This window comes from Hipposideros armiger, unplaced genomic scaffold (genome assembly GCF_001890085.2).
Source record: "Hipposideros armiger isolate ML-2016 unplaced genomic scaffold, ASM189008v1 scaffold_19, whole genome shotgun sequence".
Classification (NCBI taxonomy): domain Eukaryota; kingdom Metazoa; phylum Chordata; class Mammalia; order Chiroptera; family Hipposideridae; genus Hipposideros; species Hipposideros armiger.
Genome location: NW_017731369.1, coordinates 3,943,232 through 3,971,147, shown reverse-complemented (window position 1 = coordinate 3,971,147; position 27,916 = coordinate 3,943,232). Strand labels below are relative to the sequence as shown.

Sequence of the window (27,916 nt, the reverse complement as noted above, 5' to 3'; positions counted from 1 at the left end):
TGCATAACAAATGAACCCAAACTTAGTGCTTTAAAGCAATGATAAACATTATCTCACACAATTTCTGTCATTCAGGAATTTAGAAGCTGCTAAGCTGGGTGATTTGGGTTCCACATATCTCATGAGCTAGCCATCACACTGTTGGTGAGGCTATAGTTATCTAAAAGTTTGACTGGGGCTAGTGGATCTACTTCCGAGAAGGCGCAGTCACACTGCTGGTGAGTCGGTGCTGGCTGTTGGTAGGTGGCCTCAGTTGTTTGCCATGTGTCTCTCTCCACAGGGCTACTTGAGAGTCCTCATAACATGTGAGCTGGCTTTCCCAATAGCAAAAAAGAACAAGAATAACCTAGGCATGGGAGTCACCCAATGTCATTTCTGCTAGATCCTATCGGTTACCCAGGTCATCCCTGTTGAATTTGGGAGGGGACTACATAAGAGCTTGGATACCAGGAGGTGGGATCATTGGAGGCTGGCTACCATAATATGCATTATCTTTGAGAGAAAGGGAAAGTATTGGTGTCAGTGGAATGTGGGGTGAGTTAGGGAAACAGTGGCAGAAGTTGAAATCAGAAAGCTTAAGTCAGATTGTCGTGTAGACCAAGGAGGTTAGACAAAGGAAGCCATTGCACTCACTGGTCTTGCCTCCATCTCATCTGTTGGCATTTGGATTAAGGGGCCACAGGTGACCATAGCAGAACTGGATTCTCAGCAATGAGTTCTTCCCCATGAACTGGCCTCCCAGAGAGATCTAGTTGTTCCACATCGTTGAGAGAATCCAGACTAGCTTTTCCACACTCTCCCCTCTGACCAGCCCTGCTCCAGACCCCAAACTAAGAGGTTAAGGCCTCAGAAGACAGTGACCTCTTCCGTCCCTTTTGACTTTCTATTCCTGCATGGTCTGATGGCCTGTCTTGGTCTGGAATGATTTCAAAATCCCGTTTGCTGAGTGAAACAGCAAATCACGACACCCTCTTTAAGCTCACACTGACCCGGGTGTGAATGCACTTCCACCCCAGTCGCTCTGACATTTAGGTTCCTGACGGGTAATGCAGGACTAGCAGCACTATGTCATGGGCTGTTGAACGATAATGCATTTACAATGTCTGGCGAAAGAGGCAACCTTTAAATAATCACATCAGGGCTGCAGTTCTTGATCTTCCCTTCTGTCTCCCTGATCTCATTAATCAGGGATGAGTGTTTACCTAAAATGTATCAGCCTAGCAGGAATTGTTAGGATTGTTAGGTAAAATGGCAGGATTTTACCAGACACGTTCCCTTTGGTGCTCGCACGTTGGTCAGTCCCTATAAATGAATCATTGGGCTGTCTGTGAGGGCCCTGGGTGAGGACTTTGCATCAATCTCCTCTGGCCTTTCAAAGTCAGGAGAGAAGCTTTCCTAAAAGACATAGCTGGGTGGCGGCCACCAAGGTGGGGCTGGGTCAAACTGTCCTCGGTTGTAAGCTCACACCTGCTAGAGGTGACGATGGTGACAAGTGGGAAAGGAATTCTCGGTTCTTCCAGGTGCCCTGGAAGGGGAAGTCTGGGATCTAGGGGCCAGGTCTGTTTAAACTTAATTCGAGACAGGGACACCTAAGTTCAAGTCCAAATTCAGAGTTTGGGGGCTAGTAGAATCCTGTTTCCTCCTTTTTGCATGAGAGTGAGAGGCAAAGACAGAGGTGGTGCCACCGTTGGGTGATTACGCCCATCCTCTCCTTTCTTCTTTCCCTTCCCTTCACCATTTCTCCACATCCCGGCTCCCCTCCTGCATAGACAAACTCCTAAGAGAGATAAATGGGAGGTCCGTGAGCATGAACGGGTGGCTACATGTCTTCTCTTGACTTGTCAATTGGAACCAAGTAGGGCAAATATCCAAGTAGAACCACTGGGCGGAAGGCATTTTTCTCGATACTATTATTTTATTGAAGACGCTGCTGTTATGGTTCTCTTGGCACCCATGCTCAGAGGAAGGATTATTGTGTTGCTTCTGATTGTAGATGGTAGCTGTCTGGGAGATGCTGTTTGGATGATCAAAATTTAGAATATCGAGGAGAGGGGGCAGATTTCAATGGCTCACATGGATAGCTCTCATCTTCTTCCAGCGGTCACAGAATTCCTTCTTCGTTGCTCCTGGCACGGCCTTGTCTTGTGGCACTAAGCATGTAGGTACTGTATTATAACTCTTTTTGTATTTGAGACTCACTAGTTCAGCTGAACATCTCAAAGGCTAGAACCATGACATTTATTTCTGCCATCCCAGCACCTGGTGCCAGAGAGGAGATGAGCTCCATAAACACTGACAACTCAATCCAAGTATCAATAACCCCATGTTTTCCTGATCTCTCCGTTGAGATCATGGATGACCAATAACATGGCAACAGTGCCCCCACTCCCACCTTCCACTACCACAGAAGACATCACTAATCAACTGCTGAAGAAACCAACTGCAACTCAGAATTCTTCCCAACACAGCACTCCAGGCAGCCACAGACAGCCTTCAGGGTAGGCGTATGAATGTCAAGCTCTTTCATTGTTGAGTGTGTAGGCTGTGGCTGCCTCTGCCCTTGGCTACTAGAGCTACAACTGAACAATGTATGACTCTAATCTAATATCCAAGTTGCTATTTCTTCTCTAGAACCAATTGTTGGACTAAATCAGTGGATTCATTTGGGAGCAACATGAACCCAAAGTTTACAATTCATGATCTGATGAGTTTTCTCATTGCCTTTTCTAACAATTATGAGAGTCATTGGAAAGTCATATACTGAAGCTTCCTGAAGACCCATGTGATAGGGCTGTGATAGGTAGACAGAGGTAAGGCAAAGGCATAGGGTGGCCATCAAGTCACAATATAATCACGGGGATATGAAATACAGTATGGGGAATATAATCAATGATGCTGTAAAGACTAGGCAGGGTGCCAGATGGGCACTGGACTTATCAGGGGGATCACTTCATAGACCGTGTAGCTGCCTGACCAATGTGCTGTACACCTGAAGCTGAAGTAGAGTAATACTGAATGTCAACTATAATTATACACACACACACACACACACACACACGTCACAGGATGTAAAGTACGGCATAGGGAATAGAGTCAATGATATTGTAACAGCTATATACGATGTCAGAGGGGTAGAAGATGGGGGGGGGAGGTTATCACTTTGTGAGGGGTGTAAATGTCTAACTATTATGTTGTTTTGTGCACTGGAAACTAATAAAAAAGAATGTCTCTGTCTAGTGAGAGGGAGAGCAGGAGGATGAACCCAACATACGCGGGCTCTCCCACAGGGAACGGGGAATGCTAAGCAAGGGAGACGAAGCTTCTACCCAATTCATCGAAGCTGGGGTCTTGAGCTTTTTTGGGCCGTGAACACCTTGAGTGGTCTGATGAAGCATGTGGACCCCTTCTCAGACTATGCTTCAGACACAGAAAATACTAAATACATAGGACGACAAAGGAAGATACTTACATCAAAATAAAGTCATCAAAATAGTAGAAAAACGAATGTGGTGGTACACGTGCTTCTTTGTCAACTCATCAATAATAAAATCTCATGTTAACTCTAATCATTAGATTAATTCCAAAGTCGTAGATGGTGGGGGTAATTGTTTGATATATCTGTATCCACTGTGATGTGAGATGAAAATATCTGGGCACTTTGGCTGTTCACAGTCACAGGAATGGCAAACACTGCCCTGCCCTGGTTTGCCTACCCCCGCAAAGGAAGAAAATACTTAATGGTTAATGAAAATAAACAGGAAATGTTTTTCTTGTCCATGTTCACACACCCTCCCCTCCCTTCTTGGTTCTGTCCATAGATCTCAGATTAGGATCCTGGCCCTAGGGAAAGTTACAGGAATTTTTTTTTCTTCTTTTACAGACAAGGGAGATTTTAAAGCAGGATTTGTGTGTGTGTGTGTGTGTGTGTGTGTGTGCTTGATTTGAGGCTGATTTTTCATTTTTAAAAATGACACGTGATACCATGGGACTTATCTGGCAGGACACTAATTTCGTGCTTGTGTGAATATAGTCCCTATTTTTTAAAAATACCGCTATAAATAAATGTTATTTTTAAAAAAACATTCTTTGAAGCCCAAATGTTTGTCATCCTGGGAGACCAGGTACTCTCGTTATCTGTTCTAACACCAGCTGCTGTCAGGGCCCGAGCTCTGTCTGGGCGTCTGGTGGCGAGGATGAAGCTGTTATCTCCCACCCAGCAGCTGGATCAGACAGCCAGTGCCTTAGTCAGAATGGACACAGCTCCAGGAGGCAGGGTCCCATCTTGCCAGAGCAGAGGACATCAAGTCCAGGTCATAAACATCTGGCTCATTTTCTACCCCCACAACCAAAGAAATTGCTAACAAAGCCTTGACTGTCCCCCTCCCGCCCCCGCTCCCCCAGTAGGGACATGTGGCGCCTTTGAGTGCTTTCTGATGGTGTTGACCTTTTTCTAACAAGAAATCTGCCTACACTCCCAAAGGAGGAAAATACAAAACTGTGCTTAATGGCTAGTGAAAACACACAGGAAGTGTTTTTCTCCTCCATGTTCAGGCGCCCTTCCTGATGTGGTCTGTGCTTGTTCCACTCCACCCATAACTGGGTGGGGCCAAGTGTCTCATTCGAGCATAAAGTATTAGCAAGTTTATTTGGCCACAGACCCATGGCTGTCCTCATCAATCAGCTCCATTGGTAACCAAGTCTATGGTTTGGTCTCCAGCTATCCCATGTCTTATTCCCCAGGGGGTTCTAATTTGGAAGGGGAGGGAAGGACGCTGTTCATGAACTCCTGGCACCTCAACACAACAGCATTTACTTGAGTGAAGCACGGCCTCACCTTATACCCTTTGCTTAACTAATGAGGATGTGACCACTCTCGTGAACATATATCAAGCACTGACTATGTGCAGGTGTCCATGGGATGCAAAGAACCACACTCCTGTATAGACTCTGTAAGGCTGGGTTTATGGAACTAAAGCAGAACCAGCAGGCTCCGCTGTGCCCTTAATGAGAGCAGACAGATGCCACCTCCTGAAGGTAACACTGGTATTTCCTTGCACTGACTCCATGGACTGGGTGGGTTGGATGGCAGCCACTCAACCATCCAGAGAGGCCCTGGGGTATCAACAGGTATGTCTTCTAAAGATCTGGTCAAGTGGACTCCGCCCCTGGTTAGAACGCTCTGTGTCATCCTCAAGTCTTGTTGTTATTTTACTATTGGTTAACAATGACGACTATTAGCTGAGAGCTTTCTATGTGTCAAAGTTGATGCAGTTCACACATCGTAACCTTCAATTCTCCAAATCATGCAAAACAGGTTGTATCAGTTTCCTGTGGCTGCTGTAACAAACTATACAACTTAGTGACCTGAAAACAACATGGGCTTATTATCTTATAGTTGTGGAGGTCATAAGTTGAAAGTGGGTCTCAGTGGGTAACCAGGTGTTGGCAGGGCTGCGTTCCTTCTGGAGGTTCTAGGGGAGGATTTGTTTCCTCGCCTTTTCCATGTTCTAGAAGCTGTCTACATCTCTTGGATTGTGGCCTCTTCCTCCCTCTTCACAGCCAGCAGTGTAGCATCTTTAAATCTCTGTCTCTATGACTCTGATCTTTCTGCCTCCCCTTTATAAGGACCCTTGTGATTATGTAAGGCACAAAGGAAGAATCTAGAATAATCCATGGAACTTAATATCCTTGACTTAATCACATCTACAAAGTTCCTTTTGCCCTGTAAGGTAGCATATTCACAGGCTCTGGGGATTAGGATGAGGACCTTCTGGGGGGCCCTTATTCTGTCTACCCCACAGGTCATGTTATGAGCTCTATGTTATAGGTGAAGAAACTAAAGCTCAGAGAGGTGAAGTGACTTGCCCAAGGTCACACAGCAAACAGGATGCAGAGCCCGGATTCCTCCTCAGGGCTCTAGAATCCCCAGGCACATGCTCTGCGCCATTACACCACACAGCCTTTCTAAGGGGAGAGCTGAGAAAAATCGAGTCAAGCTCCCCACATCTGTGAAAACGCTCAGAGCAAAGAACAAAGAAACCCCTGATCCAAGCTTATAAACTATAAGGTTGTCTTTCAGAAGTCAAGATTTTCCCTTCATTATGGCCCATGCTTTTCTCTCAGGGGAGCAGACATAGCAGAAGCTTTGGGGTCAGGTCCAGTTCGTCGGCTCTCCAGTGTGTGAATCAGGCAGATCATGTCAGCCCTCAGGAACTCGGTAAGCCCTGTGGTAAAAACGGGGATGGTGATCTTGTGAGTTGTTACGGCCCTAACTTAACACCTGGCTGAAACAATGGATGCGGTCATTGCCCACACTGTGGCTGTCCAATGGGAATACGGCGCACACTCCCTCGCACCGATGAGGTAATCTAACACCAGGAAGAGGTGAGAATGGAGAGGTCTCTCAATTCTTCCCCATTCCAGAAATCTAGAGCCCCAGGAGACAGAAAACTAGCATAAAGACCCAAGGAGTCTTCCATGGAGAAAAATAAGTCTGCAAAAACAGTTCATAAGGCACAGGGGAGAAAATATCGAAAGGAATTTAATTTGGGTTCCTACTTTTGAGGTCCATAATGAGAGATGCTGCTCATTGAATTTCAACAGTCAGTTCTACAGCTGTTCTTTGCAAAGGTCAAAAACAAAATTTCGTTTCCCATGGCTGTCTTCAAAACGCAGGAACACACACCATAATATGTCTATTAAGCGGCTTATTGGAATTAGTACAAGTCGCTGGTCAGTGTGTGTTCATTGTGAGAAGAGCCAGAGCTGTGGCCACGTGACTTAAAGAAAAGAGAATGCGTATCCATTCAGGTGAGGACGTTTTGACAAGATTTACCTTAGTGCGCCCTTAAAAACTTCTTTTTCCTGACATTTGAAAGGCATTGCCTGTGATCTTAGCCATATTGGCGGAGGCCATGATGCCTAGAACGACTCCCACTGCTTTGTCAACGAATAAACTGGCTCATGTAGAAATCAATCTCTCAACTCGGAAGTGACAGTCCTGCTGCCCCTCCATCCATCAGGGTGTGGTGTCCTAACCTGAAATCCTCTGCTCTCAGGACCCAGATACAACTGCTTTTTATAATGATGAACTGAATTGTATTTTTATCACCCCAACAGTACATGGTCACTGCACCCAAACTAGAAAATACAGACAACTAGATAACAGCTAACCCATACCAGTTACTGGTCTAAGCATGTGCTTGTACTAATGCATTTAATCCTCACAACAGCCTTTGGAGGGGGGGGGCACTATTTAGATTCCCACTTCACAGGTGAAGAAACTGAGGCACAGCTCCAACCATAACATTATTCTCGATATTATGCTATTTCCATACAATGGTGCTCTCTGGAGCATTAGTAGTGATGTGGGAGAAGAATATTTAATGACACGGAAATCATAATTATGACCATCTGTTGTTCATGCTACTAACATTCTCAATAGCATAGAGCGGGTAAGAGGTAGACTGAGGTTCAAACTCAAGCAAATTGTATCTGAAGACTATGGTTGTAGACATGGAACTTTAAGAAAACGGTCACTTGTAGTCCTAAAACGACCCCTCTTAACACATTCACAGAAATCCTTTCACATCTTGGGCCATATGTTATAGACTAACTGTTTCTGTCCCCCTGAAATGCATATGTTGAAGCCCTAACCCCCAATGGGAGGGTATGGAGAAGGGGGGCCTTTGGGAGCTGATTAGACCTAGATGAGGACATGAGGGTGGCGCCCCCATGATGGCGGCGCCCTCATGATGGCATTACTGTCCGTATAAGAAAAGGAAGAGAGGCCACGGTTTTCTTTCCTTGCCATTGCTAGACACAGCGACAAGACAGCCATTTGGGGCTCTCACCTAGAACTGAGTTGGCCCTCACCTTGATCTTGGACTTCCTGCCTCCAGAACTGTGAGAAATACATTTGTGTTGTTTAATACCAATCCATGGTATTTTGTAAGAGCAGCCCAAACAGAATAAGACAATGTGTGTGTGTGTGTGTGTGTGTGTGTGTGTGTATAAACAAATAAGCAAAAGCCATAGCTTATGTGGTGTTTTTCAAGCCGCTTGCTAATATCTTTCCATATCATCATATATTCTTTTGCCACATGATTTTACGTGATTGAATGGAATCCCAACATAGGAATAAAGCACAGTTATCAAACAGATCCCCACTGGTTGGTTCTTTACATAAAGATCTAACAAAAACACCCATTGGTGGATACTTGTATACATACTTGATTATGTGGAATTGCTGAGTCAAAGAATATTAGGGGCGTTTAACAAAGCCATTTGATTCTTATTGCCAACACAGCCAACAAATGACTGATCTGTAGTTCCAAACCAGGGCAGGAGAGAGGCTTTTGTGCATCATCTCTTTGCACTAAGTTACAGGAGCCACCTCGGCTTGACAGCCTGGACGGAGGCCACCTGGCTGGCATTGAAAGCCCACGGCCTAATCAGAACAAAAGTTACCTCAAAACTTCCCCATGTCTCTCTTTCCTGTGTTGAAAAGAGAGTTCAAAATCTATTTCCTCTGTGAGGGCACCAGTCAAATAAATAATCAATAACGTTGATTCATATGGTGGGGGGAAACTCATGGGCTTTGGAGACAGGCTGATAGATAGGCTCCCATCTCAGTGACATTGGGAGTCTCTGACTAGGAGTACTTTACCCACCTCATTAGCTACTGAGATTCAATTAAACATAAAGTACTCATGTTTATGGTTGCTATGCATAACCATGCTCGACACATGGTGGTGACACATAGCACGTGCTCAAAAATGTCATTTCCTGGCGCTAACCTCAAGTTCAGAGATGACAGGAAAGGGCGTTGAGAGGTCTGAGGAACCTTCCTGAAGTGTCCTGAGCCTGGTCCAGGATGTTCCTTTCTGTCTTCTGATAACTCTAGAAAACAATTCAGTTTTCCCTCAGATGTTCCTTTAGGGCCTGGAGAGGCAGAATCAGAGCCCCTCTCCTCAGATTCTCCTTGTTCTAGCCATGCTGGTGGGGACAATTCCCTCTAGGCTCCAGACCCAGTCCAAGGAAGTGCTCCCTCCGCTGGGAAGTCTTCCTTCCCTACCTCGGGGTCCTCCCGAACCCTCTTCTTCCTGCTCTCAGGGCTCTGATGTAACAAAAATAGTCATTCCAAACGGGTTCATCCAGTATCTAATCTATGTCTGGACAGCATTTTCTGTTTTAGTATTTTGGGGTTGAAGTAGTTGTTTTAATTATTGTAACCAAAATTTGAGTTCAGAATTAATTAAAAAGTGTGTGAAATTATCTGTTTCTTAATATGGGGAAATACTGTTATGCAAAAAAAAAAAAAAAAGAAATCAGACTCATCATTCAATGACCTAATTCCTGTTCCTATAATAATCCTGCTTCAAGATGATAATTAGTAAGTGTGAGTCAATATTTTGAAAGTGGACCTCAGACATAGACACATGAATATATGCAACAATTAATAGACAAAACTGCTACTATTCAACCATTCTGATCAACAACTTAATAGATCAGAGCTGTCCAATGAAGGCCTGTGAGCCAAATATAGCCCCACTGTCTGTTTTTTTGATGGCTCATTACCTAAACATGCCTTTTAACCTTTTTAATGGTTATATAAGTACCTACATAATATTCTCAATTTTGCCTCTTGGCCCACAAAACCTAAAATATTTACTCACTGGCCCTTAATGAAAAACCTTGCCTACCTCTAATAGATGATCCTGTAATTTGAAACTCTGTCACTGTTGAATGTGACATCATAGTGTCCTATATCCAAGAAAGTTGGTCATGCCTTTAGAATGCCAAGTAATATTATCAATGAACTTTTAGCCTATGGAAAAGCATAGCAAATGAAATATCCCCTTAAAACAGAAAGAAACGTGGATCCCAGGCATTTTAAGATGTCATCCTGTCTAGAAACGGTCTATTGCTAGCTTGCCTTCATCTCAGTGTTCTAGTTTCTGGTTATCTCTCCTTCAAATGCTTTGCAACGGAAGCATCCCACAGCTGCTGTAATAACCCCAGGTCCTGGCTAGAAGCCAAGCGTATTAAAGGTAAGTGTAAAATAGCTACTTTCTAAAGACTCTCAACCGACTTTTCTTTCCTTAAATTATGGTTGTTCTCAAGATGGTAGGAGCAAGGATTTCCCCTATTTTCTCCATCAGTTCAAAGCCAGACTGAACTTGACATCCTTCCTAAATTGGAGGGTATCTCTCCAACCAAGACTATGAACAGGAATGGGATTTAGAACAATGTTATTTAAGTAACTGGAAAATCTGTAAATGAAGGAAACCATGCCTTAACATGCTGATCATCGTTCTTGGCTGATAAAGGGAAATAAACTGCTCTCTAAAACAAATGTTTTTACAAAAAAGAATACATTTTTAATTTTTTAGGGTGCTTCACATAAAACAAGATAGAGAACTATAAAAATGACAGAAAAACAGAAGGGCTCTAAATTCATCATCACCATGCATTTAAAGTTGTTTTTACCATATTAAAAACAATAAAGAGACAGAAAAAAGAAAAAGAAAAAGCTTCGACAATCAAATGTTCGTCAAATCCAAAGAGATAAATCTCGCTTAATGACAAAGTTGTGTCTTTTGATTCAACATGTGCCAAGTAACTACTGATTGTCTCATACTTTAAGATGCACAAGACCACAAGCTACAAAAGAAGCTGGTGTCTATCAATCTAGTTAACAACCTGGGGAATTTAGATTCAAGTGGTACCTCCTCATCGCTCCACTTGATAAGGCTAAAAACCTCTTTGAATCAACATCTCATCATTCACCATGCATTCTCGTCTGCCTCCCAAATGCCTCTGCTTTACTATTGATCTTCGTTCCTTTAACTTACACCAGCTTTCTCTCCCAAGTCACAGCTCTGAGAATGCTGTATTTAACAGAGCTGTGCTCAATGTTTAACTATGGTTGGTGGTATTACATTTACCATAAGATACACCCATAATCGTTAGGATGACATTTGAAGCCCTTTGCAATCTTGTGTCAGCTTCCTGCCTGTTTCTGGTATCTCTCTGCACCACACCCTCAATTCCCCGGTCTCTCTTCCAGGAACATATGAACATGCCGTGCCCTCACTCATGCTGTTCCTCTCCCTACAATGCCCTTCCCTCAACTTCTTCATTGTAGGTTTCCATTCACCCCTCAAGGCTTTGTTTAAACAGCACACATTTGTGTGTGTTTGCTGTTAACAGGTCTGCTTCACCTCCTGACCACACAGCTCCCTCTTTGCATCCCTGACATCCAGCACTGGCCCACGCATGCAGCAGACATCAGGAGGTGCTTGAGACACATGTGTCTCTGCATTTTGGCAGCTAGATGACCTCGGTGTTTCACTGAACTTTAAGAGCCTGCCAGATTCTCTGCTGTGTGGGACAGAGCATCAGTGTCCTTCTAGCAGGAGAAAGAAATCTCGCCTTCATGCTTCTTCTTCAATCTCACTGTCTCATGACAGTAACTAAGATCAACTAATATTTACTGGGTGCGAGTGCCTGACAAATCTTATGTAATCTTCCCAATAAGCCTATGAGACCAGGACTATGATGATACTCACTGCAGCAGATGAAGGAACTGAGGCTTAGCGAGGTAAAGTGACCTACCCAAGTTCTCACAGTTGCTAAGAGGTGGAGATCGCTCTGAATCCTTAGACTCTAAAGCCAGTACCCATGCCCTTGGCCTATGACTCTCAGGCCAGGTTTCAGCTCAATTGAGTTCATACTAGGTGACTAGACACAGCTCTAGGTTTCACAGGCTGATAGGTCAACCTTGCAAGTGTAGGGGAGGTGGTTAGAGTTGCTAATAGAGTTCTAAGACTCACCAAGGTCTCCTGCTGGAATTTATTCAGAATGGAGGCGTGCAGGAGGCCACAAGGGAAGGCTGTGCTCTCCCCATCTCTCACCCCATTGCCAGCGACAGGAGGCTGGCATCCTTGCAGCTGAATTTCAGACTCCAGGGCTTAGCATCCTACCTTGGGAATGTCCCATTCCATTTTATTTGCTGACACAAAGGAGCAAGTGCGATTCGCATAGGGTAGTTCACCATCTGTGTTTCATTTGCAAGGATAATGCGTTATTTTAAACCTGATAAGAATTTATTTACATCTACTTTTCTCCCCCTCTATTTTCTCAGCAGCCACTGATATTTAAAAAAATGGAGGAAATTATTCCCCAACAAAAATATTTATGAGTAAATAGCTTGCAGAAATGGTGAGGATGCTACTATCTAAATAATTTGGGTCCCACCCACCAAAACAAAGAAAGAGGATATTCCTGACAGCATGATTGAATCAGGTGTAATTACTGCTAATGTTTTAAACATGATGATAATGAGAAAAGTATTAGCATTAGATCAGAGCGGCCTGAAAGCATTTATTTTCCTTAAAGTATGACGAGTACTTCTAGCTTTCATTCAAGGCATGGGAAAAATACTATCTCTTATTACTATTATTTTATTGTCAGACAGCTTGACTTGATTATCATCATTTTCATAGATTTCTTCAATATGTTTCTGGAGATGCAGCCTACGTGATAACATTTTAACTTGGATCATCTTGACCAAATACATAGTTCTCTGTCAACTCACAGCCACGCATCCAATTCCATTGACTATTTTGCATGAGATGTTCCCCCCTAATGTTCTTCAGCATTTTTTCCTGACATATTCAAGAACTACTGAATCTCCCATAGCAAATAAATGCAAATAGATCTAAAAATAAGTCCTTATGTGATACTTAACCATGGAAGGAAGAAAATTCTCTCTATTTTCACATTTGGCCAAGAAATTGTGGGCATTATAAAGTTTTGGAAAATCCTTTACCAGCTGAAAATAGAAAATAAATTACACTCACAGTCCTAATATCTTTTATGGCATGTACATTTTTATGGGTAGGCTATCACTTTCCTTAGATTATCTGGGAGATAATACATAATAAAATAAAGGCGAATTCAAACAAAGATAGAAAAGTGCTTGGCTCAAACTCCTTTAAAAAGACTCTCACAGTACAAGTGTTAAGATAAAATTTTAAGGACCTCTTTTAGAAATTGTTTCCATTTGAAAAAAAAAAAGAAAGGAAAAAGAAAACCCCCAAAAACTGAACATTTGTTACTTAGGAGTTGCAAATTGTGGGTGTGTTAAAAAAGTCGGCAGATTGCAGTGACGAATTTCAGTCTAGCAGCCAAGATGATCAACTAAATAAACAATCTATCAAACGTCAGGGACCTTTATCTGATTTTATTTTGTAGTGCAGTCAGACATAGTTTAAAAACAGACAGAGCTGTCAGAATGAGGAGATGGTATGGTTATAGAAAAGAATAAAACAGTGCCCCAAATGAACCCAATTTTGTTTAGTAGGATTTATGGCTCTTATTTTCTCTGGATGTTTCTTCAAATATTTAAGGAATAGACACAGATCCTCATGCTTATCCTATTCTAGGCATTTTTTTTTTAGGGCTTAGCGCAGTTCCGGACACAAGGTAGGTGTAAGGTGAATAAATTAGATTATTGGATGATTACACAAGGGCAAGACTAAGTTCTCAACTAAAATAAAATCATTTCCTCTGTTTATGTACCCATGCTAGGATATGGGTCTTGCAGTAAGTTTTCAGATAATCTGTTAGCTGTTTACTCATAAATATACAAACTGGAAGAACATAGGTCACCCATCCATCTATCCATCCATCTATCCATCCATCCATCATTCATTCATCCATTCATCATTCACCCATTCATCATCCATCCATTCATCATCCATCCATCCATCCATCCATCCATCTATCCAACAAATCTTTATGGGTGCCCAAAATTTACCGGCCATTAAGTTTGGCAATGGGACAAATGGGACAGAGATCCAAGATCTTTCTTCAGGAGGTGTATGTCCAGGTATAGCTTCAGAAAAAGTAAATGGAAGAGCTTGTAAGGGAAAATGCACCATGTTTCCAAATGACACTGGATACCTATCAACCCCGAGCTTATGATAAGACGAGGGCAATGCATGGTCACTGCAGCTGCTCTCACAATTCAGTTGTGAACCAGAGGAATTGCAATAAAAACCCAGCCCAGCAGTAGCAAACGTGAAGAGGTATGGCTCGCAGAACAAAGTGAACATGGTCTGCATGTATCTGTGACGTGTCAGAAGCAACAATGTGTCAAGTTCTCACCAGTAGTTGATGGAAACTGGAGCCCGGGTTATCATGAGCCATAGGAAGTGTGACAAATATTAATGACTGTGTTTGCATAATGTTATCTGCTACACAAGAGGAGGTTGTACACATCTTGAAAAGGTAATATAGTTGGTAGTGCAGATGTCATTATCGTAGTCATTACTAATGAGGGAATGGGCTCATAGAGGTTAAATGACTTGCCCAGGGTCACACAGCTGGTCAAGTGGGGAACTGACACTCCCAGGCAGCATCCTGCAGAGTAAATTGCACATTGAAGGTATTCAATAAGTGTTTTCAATAACTGTAGTCTCAAGGTTGGAGAAAAGACATTATAGACATAACCTTTACTGGTTAACTGAATGCCTTCCGTGACATCCTACAAGGGCAGTGTATGTTTGAATACATCCCACAATGGGGAACTCACTACCCACTCTTGCCATTTACCACTACAACAAAGATAATTACGGTAGTTCATGTTATTTAGAATAGACAATGTGCCTCACATATTTTCACACGTCTAATCCTCACCAACAACCCATTTGAGGTAGATGCGGTTATTCCCATTTTATAAATGAACAATTTAGGCACAGAGAAGTCAAATAACTGTTATGGGTTGAATTGTGTTCCCCCAAAAGATATGAGGTCCTAACCCCCAGTACCTATACATATGACATTTAGAAATAGGGTCTTTGCAGATATAATCAAATAAAGATGAGGTCATTAGAATGGGCCCTAGTCTAATATGATTGGTGTCTTATAAGAAGACACATGCACAGAGGAAATGCAATGCGAAGCCACCGAGTTAGAAGAAGGCCATGTGAAGATGGCAGCTGAGATTGGAGTGATGCATCAATAAGCTAAGGAGCATCAAGGATGGCTGGCAGCCACCAGAAGCTGGAAGAATCAAGGAAGGCCCCTTTCCTAGAGCCTTCACAGGGAGCCTGGCCCTGCTGACACCTTGATTTCAGCCACCTGGTTGGTGGCGCCTTGTTACAACAGTCCTAGGAAACTATACTCACCTAGGTCAAAAACCAAATAAACGATGGGGCCAGGATGCTGACTCCAGACCCCATCTGCTAAGTCTTAAGTACTCTGAAACGTGGTGTCCAAAGGTGGGGTTCTCCAACTTGCTGCCCATTTGAATCACCTGCTCTGTTTTTGTTTTTAAACTGCTGATGTCTGTGTCCTACCACCCTAGACTCTGATTTGATGGGCCCAGGCTTCCACTGGAGCACAGGGATTTCTAAAGCTCCTCAGCAATGTTTGAGAACCCCTATCCTAGTTGATTCCACCTCTCACCACTTGGGGACCAGTCAGAGCAAATCCACTTGCTTTTCCCAAAGGCCAGCTCTCCTTAAGCACAAACACTGCCCTCCTGTTCCCTCTGAGACCCTCTTTTCCAGGCTACACATCCCCAGGGGGCCCACTGTTCAAAGCAGCAGCTCTGTCAATGGCGCTGCCCCACAGGACTCCTGAATCATGGTGTCTGCAAGGGTGCCAGTTTAGCGGGGAGCAGCAGTATAGATTAGCCTTGAACACAGTGGGAAGCTGAACTGACCCACTGTCACTTCCACTGTCCATATCATTCTCCACATAGTCCTGGTGTTCTCCCCAAAGTCATGGCTCCACGGAGGAGCAACATCTTAGGGCAAATTCTCTTCTCAACCTACCCACTGGTTGGCATCTGCTGGGCAGTGTAACCTGTTATATGGGCAGCCAAGTCAGCTGCTGATTATGGTTAAGTGGAAGAGGAGGGGGTCAGTTACGGGTCCTCAGAAGGCAGAGAAAGTGGGTGAGCTGCCTTCTAGCATTTCCACGTTGCCCAGAGTGGGTGAGAGATGGGCCGTCTCCCTCTTGGCTCTGTGCGTGGGTCCAGAGGCTGCACCACCCCAAACACGCCAGGAAATGGAAAGAGAAGCCGCACCGGCTGAACTGGACCTTCTTGCCCTGCCAGACAGTGGCCTGTGCACACAGAGAGGCCATGCATTTCACGATTCCCGCCTCTCTCTCTCTTCCTCACATCCTTCTTCCCATTCCTCAACAAAATATTTTTTGAGCATCTTTCATGGGCTAAAAACTGACACTATGTCAGAGAACGAGCTAGACACCATCCCTTTCCTCCTTGGAGTCTGGAGAGGCACAGATCAGGTGAGGGCACCTGCCTCATTTGGTCCCACTTGGGACATCCTGGGGAGCGAGGCTGGGAAGAAGAAAGGGCAACAGTGAAAATAGTAACATACTGACACTATGGAAAACAGTGTGGACGTTCCTCAGAAAAATGAAACATAGAACTACCTATGATCCAGCAATTTCACTTCTGGGTATTTATCCAAAGAAACCCAAAACACTAATTCGAAAAGATATATGTACCCCTATGTTCATTGCAGCACTATTTACAATAGCCAAGATACAGAAGCAACCTAAGGGTTCACTGCTAGACGAGTGGATAAATAAGAAGTGGTACAGCTACACCATGGAATATTACTCAGCCATAAAAAGAACGAAATCTTGCCATTTGAGACAACATGGATGGTCCTAGAGGGTGTTATACTGAGATAAGTCAGGCAGAGGAAGACAAATACCACATGATCTCACTTCTATGTGGAATCTAAAGAACAAAATAAACAAACAAACAAAACAGAAACAAGTTCATGGATACAGAGAACAAACCGGTGGTTGCCAGATGGGAAGGGGTGTTGGGGGGCAGGGTGAAAAAGGTGAAAGGGATTAAGAAGTACAAATTTCTACTTATAAAAGTAGTCAGAGGGGTGTACAGCACAGCGTATGGAATATATTCAATAACATGGTAATAACTACGTAGGGTGCCAGATGGGTACTAGACTTGTCAGGGTGATCACTTCATAATTGTGCACTCACTATGTTGTACACCTGCAACTAATATAATTTTGTATGTCAGCTCTAACTGAAAAATAAATTTTAAAAAGATCATTTACTTGTATCCTTGGCTGTCCTTACTGATAAGCTTTATTACAAAGTAACTATGTGAAAGGCAGGGAAGGTACACCAGCAAGTTCAAAGAAAACAGCGCCTGACGCCTCCCTGCCGTCTGTCATCTCTCCCCTGGGGACACACTCCTGCTAAGGCCCTCCTTGGGCCTGCACTCATGAAAGGAATGGTACGAAACGGAAAATCAAAATGAAAAATTTATGTCGCATTAATTGAGTGCATGCCAACCATTTGTACAATCTCAGGGGCCCCAGCTCTAAACGGGTCCCTGACCTATTTGTTTACACTCACGGTACACAACACCCAAGCATGAGGTGCTGTGAACAAAGACAGGTTGACTAAACTTCCCATCACTTTGAATCAAACAAAGTTTGCAGGGCTCCTCCAGTGGAATATTTTCCTGAGAAGAGGTGGTGCATAAATCGGTGTGGTCCAGAAGTAGATGTCTAAAGCCACGGCTAAGACAGGATGCTGACTCAGAAGGCCTCCAGAAATAATGAAAAATAATTCCCCGATCCTGCTGAGGGAACACGTCCACATGCACATGAAAGGGAGGAAAGGAGCAGTGAGATGAAAACATCGCCAACTGCAGGAAGCCCCGATTGGGAGTCTGTCTGATGTGTAAGTTCTGCCCCTTTCGAGATGAATGACTTGGAGTCACACTTCATCCTTACAGCAAACTTGCTGACAAGAAGCTAGAACTAGGTAACAGGCAAGGCTTGCCTGGATCCAGGCATGTTTCCTTCCTTCCGATCCCCCTGATGTTGCCTGGATCAGCACTGAACTCTGGAAACCCTCACAGAAAAGAGACACTCTTCATTCATTTTCATTGATTTTTCCAATTGCGGTTCAATTGTGTTTGTCTTTTTTTTTTTTTTTTGGAGCTGTTTGTGTATGTGGCTGGAAATGCTTAATTCAACCCCCATCATTATGTACTTATTGCAACTTAACCAAAACCCAAATGAAAAGATAATGAGCTTGAAACACATCTGTTGCCAAAATAAACCTTAAAACATGGAATCATCCATTATATTATCGCTTTGATTTATAAATAGACGCAAAACATGTTCTATCAGTACAAAGAGAAGCTGAGATGGAGAAATCACTGCATTTTATCTTTCCCTTATAAGAATTTTCAAGCACCTTCGGGAGAATAAGCAAAGCTGGGGTGTGTGTGTGTGTGTGTGTGTGTGTGTGTGTGTGTGTGTGTGTGTGTGTGTGTGTGTGTGTGTGTGTGTGTAAGCACATGCCACACTGGATGTGGAATAAAGAGAGAGTTGGAAAGTCATTATTTGCCTCCCAAGAAGATAATATGGCAGTCAGACAGTCATATAATAGGGGGCGTGGGAAAGAGAATGGGAGACAAAATGAAGGAAATGGGCTTTCTCCGTTCTTATTTTTCCCCCCCGCTTTCCTATTTTTAACTAGAAACAATTACATTTTCCAAGTGACACCACAGTTTCAAATGCAAATTTCATTCTCGCCCTCTCTCTTGATGATTTCCCATTTCTACCTACTGTTTCCCACCTCTCAAGTGTAAAATTTTAGTGTCATTTCCAACTTGTTCTTGTCTATATGCCAAAAACCACATGGTTAGGATTTTAGGAGTGCTCAAACTCTGCTAAGCAGTGGGGATACATACATGCATATGATCCCAATCTCTGTTCTCAAGTAATTTACAGTGTAGGCCAGCGTTGCCCAACAGAACTTTCTGTGATGATGGCAGTTCTACATCTGTTCTGGCCAATACAGTGGCCAGTAGCCACAGGAGGTTACTGAGCACTTGAAATGTGTTTGGTCTGACTGAGAACCTGATCTTTGCATTTTAGTTTCAATTACTGTAAATTAAAATTTAAATGACTACATATGACTAGTGGTTATTGCATTGGACCACATGGGTCTAGACAAAGAGGAAGGGGGTATTCTTTAAACAGACAAATGACAATTTACAGAGGCATATGGCGAAGGTCATATGATGGGTATAGGTAAGTGCAAGTGGAGATTAGAGGAAGAACAAAACTGTGGAAGACTCAGGGGAGGAGGATGGCTTCTTAGGGGGCGTGGCTCGAGCCCAGAATCTTGTGAGAAGCGATACCATGGAAAGTGGAAAGGAGAGGAGACGGCATTTCTGACCCAGTTTGTTTAATCAGAAACACCAAGGGGAATGTGGACAGAACTCATTAGGGAAACCCAGCGGTGACTGCAGGGCCGATAGTACTTGTAAACGGTCAAGGTTGCTACAAGGTTGCCTATAGGGTGATACCATGTTGGGAGCAAGGAATTCCAGGATGGGAGCAGATGTGGGGTGGGCAGAGGCGGGGATGGATGGATGGAGGATGGATGGGAATCCCCAAGTTGCTTTGGTGTGCTGTGCCTGAAGGGTCAAGAGGTTGTCCCAATGAAGGTGGCCTGAAGTGGGCTACAGGGTAGACCTGGAACTTGGGAGAAAGGGCAGGGCCAGGGGAGCATACAGGAAGAGACATACTTGGGGCAGGAGCACATGTCCCACCGAAATGGGACAGGTGCCACTAGCTCCACCTGACTGTTACATCTGATGATACCAACTGTCCACATGTGGAAACTGGGCCCCAAATTTCCAGAATTTCTGATTTTCAGAAAGGCTGGAAGCTGGACTTTTTAAAAAAAGGAATATAAAATCTAAATATCTGGGCATGGAATCTAATGTGAAAACTTTAAAACACCCCGGGGCAGAACCAAAGAGCAAGAGCGTGAACTGACTGAGGTCCATGTGCCACCTGTCTGTGACATCTGACCTAGAAGATGGATGAGGTTTCCCAGAGATAGTGTGACGGGGGAACAGCAGAGATGGGAGGAGGAGTGTGACTCCAGGGGAAAATAGTGGGGCATCCAGCAGAGTGTTTGAGAAAGAAAAGGAGTCGACACAATCTGATGAGAGCATCATTGATCTTGGACAAAGCCACCTCCTTTCCCACCCTTCCTTCCTTCATCCCTCCCTCTCTCTCCTGGCAGAAAGGTAAGGAGAGGAGTTCGCAATCACTAGAGCCTCAAGAGTAAAGGGCCAGTGAGGAAACAGAGGCAGCTTTAATTAATTCAAATAATTCTAAACGGTATATATGGCTTTTTATAGTGTGTGTGTGTGTGTGTGTGTGTGTGTGTGTTTTGTTTGTTTGGTTCACATAACACCCCATTTCCCTTTGGAGAGTCTTCCCACCCCGCCATGTGTAAATATCTCATTTCCACCTTTACCATATGAAGCCCCACGCCTTCCCTCTTGTGACGGTCACACTGGATGCTCATGAAGAAGAAGATGTGTGCCTTGAACTCACCTCCCGGTCCAGCAGTGCCGGTGACACCACGGTGACGATGTCTCCTTTTTCAGGATCGATGTAGAACATGTTGGGAGATGGCTTGTCAGGCGTCTGCTGACGGATATTATACCGTAGGAGGGCATTGTCTGTGGCTGGGTCATCCGCATCGAAGGCTGTCATCCGCATCACCGTGGTCCCTAAGGGGGCATGACAGAAGGACAGGAGAGGGTCACTCAGGGGACAGTGACAGGCAGAGCCCCTGTTCCCCACTGGGCAATGGCAGTGAAGTGATACGCCAATCATTTTCCAAATTAAACATGGGAAGCGTTTCTCCAGCTCTCTTATGTTCTAGCTTTTCTTCCCCCCATCTCCTCCCCCCACCCCGCTCTGTCATGTTAAAAGACTTGAAATAAAGGAACCTTTGCTATTCAGCAGGCTGACAGCTTAATTTTTCCTTCTGCTAATATGCTGTTCATTTTCATGGGCTTTCATTCCATTGTGGACCTGGCTCTGTGACAATGGCCTTCATTTTAAAAGGTCTCCTTGAATGCCTACAACGTGTGGGGCCCTGGGCTGGGAGTTGGGGAAATAGAGGTGCAAAAAGGCACATTCCGTGGTGTCCAGCAGGTCAGCGATTAGTAGGAGAGAGGGAGAGGGAGAGAGAGAGAGAACATAAAAAGGAAAAAAAATGATGAAGTATATCAAGTGCAGTGAGAGGGGGCATTATGAACACAGAGGAGAACCACCTCACCTAACCTGGGGTTCAGAAAAGGTCCCTGGTGCAGACACTAAAGGGAGAGGAGGTGGGAGCAATGGGAAAAGGTATTCCAGGTAAAGGAACATAAGCAAGCATCCTTGAGCGCCCTCTGTGTGGCAGCCACTGTTTGAGGCATGTTAGCTACAAAGACAACACAAAGATGTGGGTGGGTCACCAGGACTATTTGGTGTGTCAAGGGCTGATAAGGGTGTGAAATACCAGGTCTTGCTCACACAAAGCTGATATGAAGGGGAACCCGTATAGGCACTCTCAAGAACAACTGAGAAGTAAACAAACAAACAAACAAAAAATGTACCTTCACCCTCTTGGCATCTACCCTCCAGAAACAGTGGCGAGAGGGGTTTTTGAAAAGGTGTTCATGGTAGGATTGATTACCCATCGTGGTGAAACACTGGGAAACAACATAAGTGTCCAACACAGAGGAATTGCTAAAATGACGGTATCCCCACACTAAGAAATATTTTGCAACAGTTTATAAAAGATTGCAGATCTAATGTGTGCTAGCATGGAGGGCTCCCCAAGGTAATTAAGTGGAAAATATCATAGTTGAAGAATGTTGTCCATGGTATGCTACTACTTTTGTGAAACTGCCTACATACAGAAAATTCCACAACCCTCTTTGCATCTGTTTTGCAGGGACAGTTTGTGTGTGTAGCGCACAGAAGAAGGTCAATAAAGGTTACGGTGGTTAAATCTGGGAAAGGAGCGGGGAATTGGATTAGGGACAGTGATGAAGGAAGATGTTAGCTCTATCTGTAATGTTTCGGTCATTTTTACAAGGAGAATATACTGCTTTTGCCATTAAAATTGAATTTATAAGGGTCATAATTATAAGCAGTGATAGCAGCATGGTCTAGAGCTAGGAATCAGGCACATTTGGCTGCTGGTCTCAGCAACTGTGAGCCATCATGTTTGGCTCAGGCTGACCTGCCGAACCATCATTTTTCATGGCGGTTTCGTCTTTTATGAATACAGAGCCCCGCCTTCTGATTCTGAATTCTTCTGGACCCACGACGTGTGACCTGACTGGCAAGAGACAAATGCAGTAGACTTGTAGCTCCCAGCAGGAACTTTCATATACAGAAAATACTGAAGCTTAAAGAAAACATAGCATTCGCCTAACTCAGCCATCCTCCTGGTGTGCTTGTCACTTACATAATAGTGCTTCTCAAACCATCAGGGCCAGTTTATTTTTTCCCCCCACGATCGGAATCAGATTATCAGCCATTAGGTCTGACTGATCAGACAAACACGGGGAAATCGAACCACCCTACGGTTGGATCAATTTGTTAAGCAGTCTGAGTTAATTTCACCAGTGTTGCTATTAAGGCAAATGCGTCAAGATGCATTTTCTATTCTACCTTGTTTCTTTGCCCTTCTCTGTTTCTTTGTAAGCTGTTTGCAGGGCAAACTTGTGGGTCCAGTGCAAGAAAATAAAATTCTTGGTATGTGCAGGCCTCTTGCCTTTGGAAGATATCTGCAAACCATTTGGCATTAGCACTCTTTCCCATTAAGCCACACTATGGAATCAGGGTTCTTCCTCATCCCAGTGGTCCAGGCCAGTCACTCCCAATCCATCAGCTTATGGTGAAAAGTGACGCTCACTTGCCTTCCTGGTCTAGGAAAGCAGCCCTACTTGGGGAATCTCTGTCGGAAATCAGAAGCAGCTTTCAGGCACACAGTGTCACCCAGGGATGTGCTGAGTGAGTTCTGTGTGGCTAAAGGCCTGCAGGGAGGCCTCAACCCCATCAATTCCACACCAAACAGTGTCCGGTTGAGTATGCCATGACCCAGTGTCTTCCACTTCGTTAGTGTCTAATGAATGCGTGATTGATGGATTCTGTGTCCTATTTAATTGGCCTTTCAGTAAAGTCAGAGATGAACAAGCAAAAGTATGCAAATGAAGTCATCATGGCTTTCGACTCTCATGGTGTGCATGAACATGATTACAGGGAGGAAAAAAAAGACCTCTGCAATTGATGAATTTTCAGTTTTCACCAGGAAATTCATTGATGATGACTTTTCTGGGGTTTATTCTTTTTTTTATATAGATTTGATAACATGATAGATTAAAAGGTTATCCTGGAATATCGCTAAGGGTACACAGACATGTTTTTTATTTTAAGGAATTGTTAAGAGAGCAAATGAACATGGTCTTAAGCCCTGCCTTTGTCTTAACCCACCTCTATGGAGGCTGAATCATACCTATGTCATGTAAACAGGACTGTAGCATTGAAAATGACTTTAAGGGACCATGTCTAGGTTTCGGCCTTTATTATGTGAACTTGGGCATGTTCTTCAACCTTCCTCAAACCTCAATTTCCCATTTACCACATGAGGACATTATGAACACCTTTCTCTTAGTCATTGTAAAGATTTAATATATTAAATAATATATGAAAGAACTTGGTACAGTGCCTGGTGCATTAACGTTCTGAGGAGGACGCCTTTTATCATCAAATCTGCAGTGCGGGTGATGGCCTCAGACAAAGGAACTCAGAATTTAATTGTCTGTAGCACCTGGAACCCAGCATGGCAGGTGGCCCTGCCTCACCCTCTCCCTTCCACCTTGCCCAGGGTGATCTTGGTTTCTAGATTTGGGTTTCTATGATGGAGATCACAACACTATACTAACACACACACACACACACACACACACACACACACTCATACACGTACTATAGTGTACACTGCTTCCCCATGAGGCACTCCAGTCTTCCTATATGATCAAGGCTCTGTCCTGGGCCCCCGTCCATCTGTTGGGTCCAACATCCTGCTCTTGTCAGCCCGTCCCATGGAGGCTGGGTCCTAAGTTTCATACTTCCAGGTTCTCCCATGACTGGATAAACCCCCTGAAGCAGTATATCCTAACCTGTATTTGAGGAGCTCTCTTATTCCATGGGCTCAGCAGAGAAACACATGTGAAAATGTGCAGTAACCACAGCTAAGCCCGTCTCCCTCCTGCAGGATTTCTTAGTGCCCTTAATAAGAAAATACATATGGAAAATCTCCACGACAGAGTAGAATCTGCAGCATTTCCCAAACTTCTCTGTTGATGAACCCCTTCACTTAAAGAACATATTTATGTGATGGGCCACGTAGTCCTAAATTTGAGCTCTTGGAGGGTACAGACTGTGCTTTGTTCATCTTCGTGAGCTCAGCATCTGACACAGAGTGGGCCCCCTATCAACATTGTTTGAGGAGAGCTGTATTCTTGTAATTCGCTGTAGTTTTGTCTTATTCCACTCTGACCAGAAGCCATGGGTAACTTGTCTACTGAGAAGAGGGGACAATGCTGTCTGGGCATGTTTCACAACCCAGCATGCTTCACTACCTCTGCCAAGCGCTTCTGTGCCCCTTGGAGGCCCTTGTTGGAACCGGTCTCAGCAGTCATACACCAATGCCAAGGCCAGGGCTGATGTTCAGCAGGGCAGCATCAGGACAGCTGATCCAACTGCCTACGGGTGGCATCTGTCCCTCCCCCGTGGCCAAGCCCACGCCCTAAGAAGACGGGCTCATCGATTCCCTCAGCCCAGAAGCTTCCCTTCTGTGCTTTTTCATGCCTATGTGTGCTTCCCGATGGCAGAGAAGTGATGAGTATATGAGAGAGGTGGGTGTGGGTCCCCCACACAGTGCATTTTTATCTTCTTCCCCTGTCATAATATTCTCCTGAGGGTCAAAATAAACAATCATCACCGTGTCACTCCCAGAGCCAGATGAATTAGCAGTGTCCCCTCCAAAGCAAAACAAAAGAATGACAGCCTGCTAGTGAAAAGTCTCAAGTCCGGCCATCATTTTCTTTTGTCAAAGGTCATGGCCACCAATTGACAGGCTGCTAAACAATTACGATAGTTTGGTCTCGGTCAGCTAGCCCCTTCCTCTTGGCTGTATTTCTCTGACTGAAGGAAGTGGTGTCTAGTGTCATGACCTTGAAAGGCGGTGTTGGAACTTTCGCTTTCCTGTGACTGCAAGCTCAGTCACACCTTCGAGAAGCAGAGGGCAGATCTGAAGGTGAGGGGCTGTTTTCAGCCTCCATGAAAGGTCAGCCAGCCCCAAGTGGGAGGCTCTTTGGAGACGGCGTGCTCAGTGCCACAGGTGACAAAATTATCCTGTCCTTGAAATTTCTTTGGTTTCATCCTTAAACATTTTCTTCACATGATTGAAACTGTCAAGACTCTTTTTTAAAAATCATATTCCCATAAACAAATAATATATCGAGACAAGGATATTCAGGTCTATATTTGGCACTGGAATTCTGATAGCACAGTTGGGGCAAATGTTATCTTTCCAGGGAGATGCGTAGTACAAAAACCAATATGAGCAGAGATGGGAGGTGTCACTGGGTGAGCTCCTTGGAGGAAACAAAATGGCGCATGGTCATAAAATATCAAATTCGTGAGAGGAGGTAGTGCACTTTAAAGCCACCCAAATGTTGATCTCTGTGACTGATTTATTGAAGAGATGTGCCTCAAAGCTTACTAAAAAGAATGTGACTGTGAATACTGCTTCCATAACTTACTCTTTGTGTATCTATTCCCCATGTCAGAAGAAAGCCCTTAGATTATTGGCACCTCAACTTGTTCAGCCAGGAGGGAGGGACACAGAAGCATCCTGGGGTATGTCTAGTTGGACTAATGCTATTTTGAAACTAAATTTCCCTTGAGGACCCTTCAGGTTGAGAGGGTTCAGGGTACCCTAACTCCAAACGCCCATCCTGAGAGTTCTAGATGTGGGAAGACAAACCATCCAGTTTGCCCAAAACTAAAGGGGTTGTAGGGCAGCCCTGGGCAAACCAGGATGAGTTTGTCACCCTGCAGGTAAGTTATGCTTTCAGATGTAGACATATCTCATGGTCATGACCTTCAAAGCACACATAACTATGGCGAATGGAACTTTAGTGGCCCATGACACAGACCATAGCCATTCCTTCAACTCTCCACCAGTCACACCAGCCTGGAGTTGCTCTCTGACTGAGCGGGTGAACACAACCCAGTTCTATCCTAGCAGAACTTAATAACAAAGAGCAAGATCTAGGAATGCGAACTCAAGGCAGGACAGTGTTCACGGCAACTTGAAGGATGTGGGCTAATTTAAAATCCTGGCCTCACCGTTTGCCAGCTGGGCATCCTTGGGCAAATTCCTTTACTTTGCTAGATCACAACTTTTTAATTTGCAAAACAGAATCTCCCTTAATGGGCTGTTGTGGGCAGAATGAATTAATTCAGTGTTTTTCAACCTTTAGTTTTTCATCAGCAGAGGAAGACTCTTTTTATACATTGTTTCCAACTTGCCACTGGCTCCCCTCCCCATAGATATGCTATATATTTATGTGCTATGGCCCTTTGGAGGGCCACAAACCATTGTAATAGCTAATCCTTTTAATGTTCCCCCCAAGCGCCAGTTTTCTCCCCCTTGAGGGCGATATTGTCTCCATTGAGAACGTATAAACTAATGAATATCAAGTCCAATGCCTAGACAATGGTAAATACTCAAGAGATGTAAGTTTTATTGTTATTTTTATTGACTCCCATAATCTGCAATTCAGTGCTAGGGGGACCCATGGCTGTGGGCAATGATGAAGAGCGGAACATCTTGGAGGAGCCCAACCACTTACAGTTGAACGCATCCTGCTTCTAGGACTCACACTCAGGATCTATAGGAGCAGGAATTCATTACAATCTCCAAAGGAAACAATTCCTTCCTTCCCTGAGGCAAGCCTAGAAACTTCGGTTGAGTGCGCGCATGCAGTGAATCAGCTTCCCCGGGTCTTATCACTGTTTCTGTGTACACAGGAATTAATAGGAAAACTGTCAAATGATTAGTTGACAAAAGATAACCAGACCCATCTGATAGGGGTCCACCAGCAGCCCACATTCTGCAGCGTGTGCGTTCCTGAAAAGTCACCCATGTAATGAATCGTAAATAACGTCTTATTTTCCCATTGACCTACATTAGCATTTCAGCCCTGCTTTATCTTCATTTGAGGGAGTGTCCAATTGGAAGCCGCTATTCATAATTCACTTTAAGTTTTTCTGCTTATCTCCAAAACACTCTCCTGGCAGGTGGGGTGGGGGGAGGGCGGCTCTCCGCTCTGGGCAGGGAGACTGTGAAGCAAGCCCTGCCTGGGTCCTCAGAGGGCAGAGTGAGGTGCTTCTACTCTGACTCTGAGGGGAGGGAAAGGGGGGAAAGCAGGCTTAGGCCTAAAACAAAGCCCGAGAGGTCTGGCTCTCACCCCTGCTCCTTGGGGGGCATTTCCTTCTGTTCCCCAATTAGGGATTGTTATTCACCTGCACGAAGGTTCTCTCCCATTTTTCACTGCACTAGACCCAGAAGCTTCTTGACAATATGAGTTTTGATGAAGGTGTCAATGACCTTTGGATTCTCTTTTGACAGTAGCTCGGGCTCATTGGTGTGACTCTCTGGCCCCATTCCCAGAGTGGGGTCATGGGAGTTGGGCCAGGAATTAGAAGCACAAATGCCCACCCAATGCCCACACAGGTAAATTATGTGAGTAAAGTGGTTTTAAGGCAGTTAGGAGTGGTGGGAACGGTGGCACACTGGGGGAGGTATGTCCTGCCGAAGCGGGCAGTTACCTTTGAGCTCAAGGTAACTGCTGCATTTCTGAAATGCAAGTCTGGAGAAGCCAGACCTTTGATTTTTCAAGAAAAGATGGGAATTTGGATTTTTGTATGAGCTGTTAAAA

The 27,916-nt window shown here is 44.3% G+C and overlaps 1 protein-coding gene across 1 annotated transcript in view; it reads right to left on the bottom strand.

Annotated features, from left to right (window-relative positions):
* CDH13 (cadherin 13) overlaps positions 1-27,916 on the bottom strand; it is a 1,116,573-nt gene that overhangs the window by 245,077 nt on the left and 843,580 nt on the right. The window contains exon 7 of the mRNA XM_019634915.1: positions 20,454-20,632. Within this exon, the coding sequence (XP_019490460.1) occupies positions 20,454-20,632 (179 nt within the window). The remainder of the gene's footprint in view (positions 1-20,453; positions 20,633-27,916) is intronic.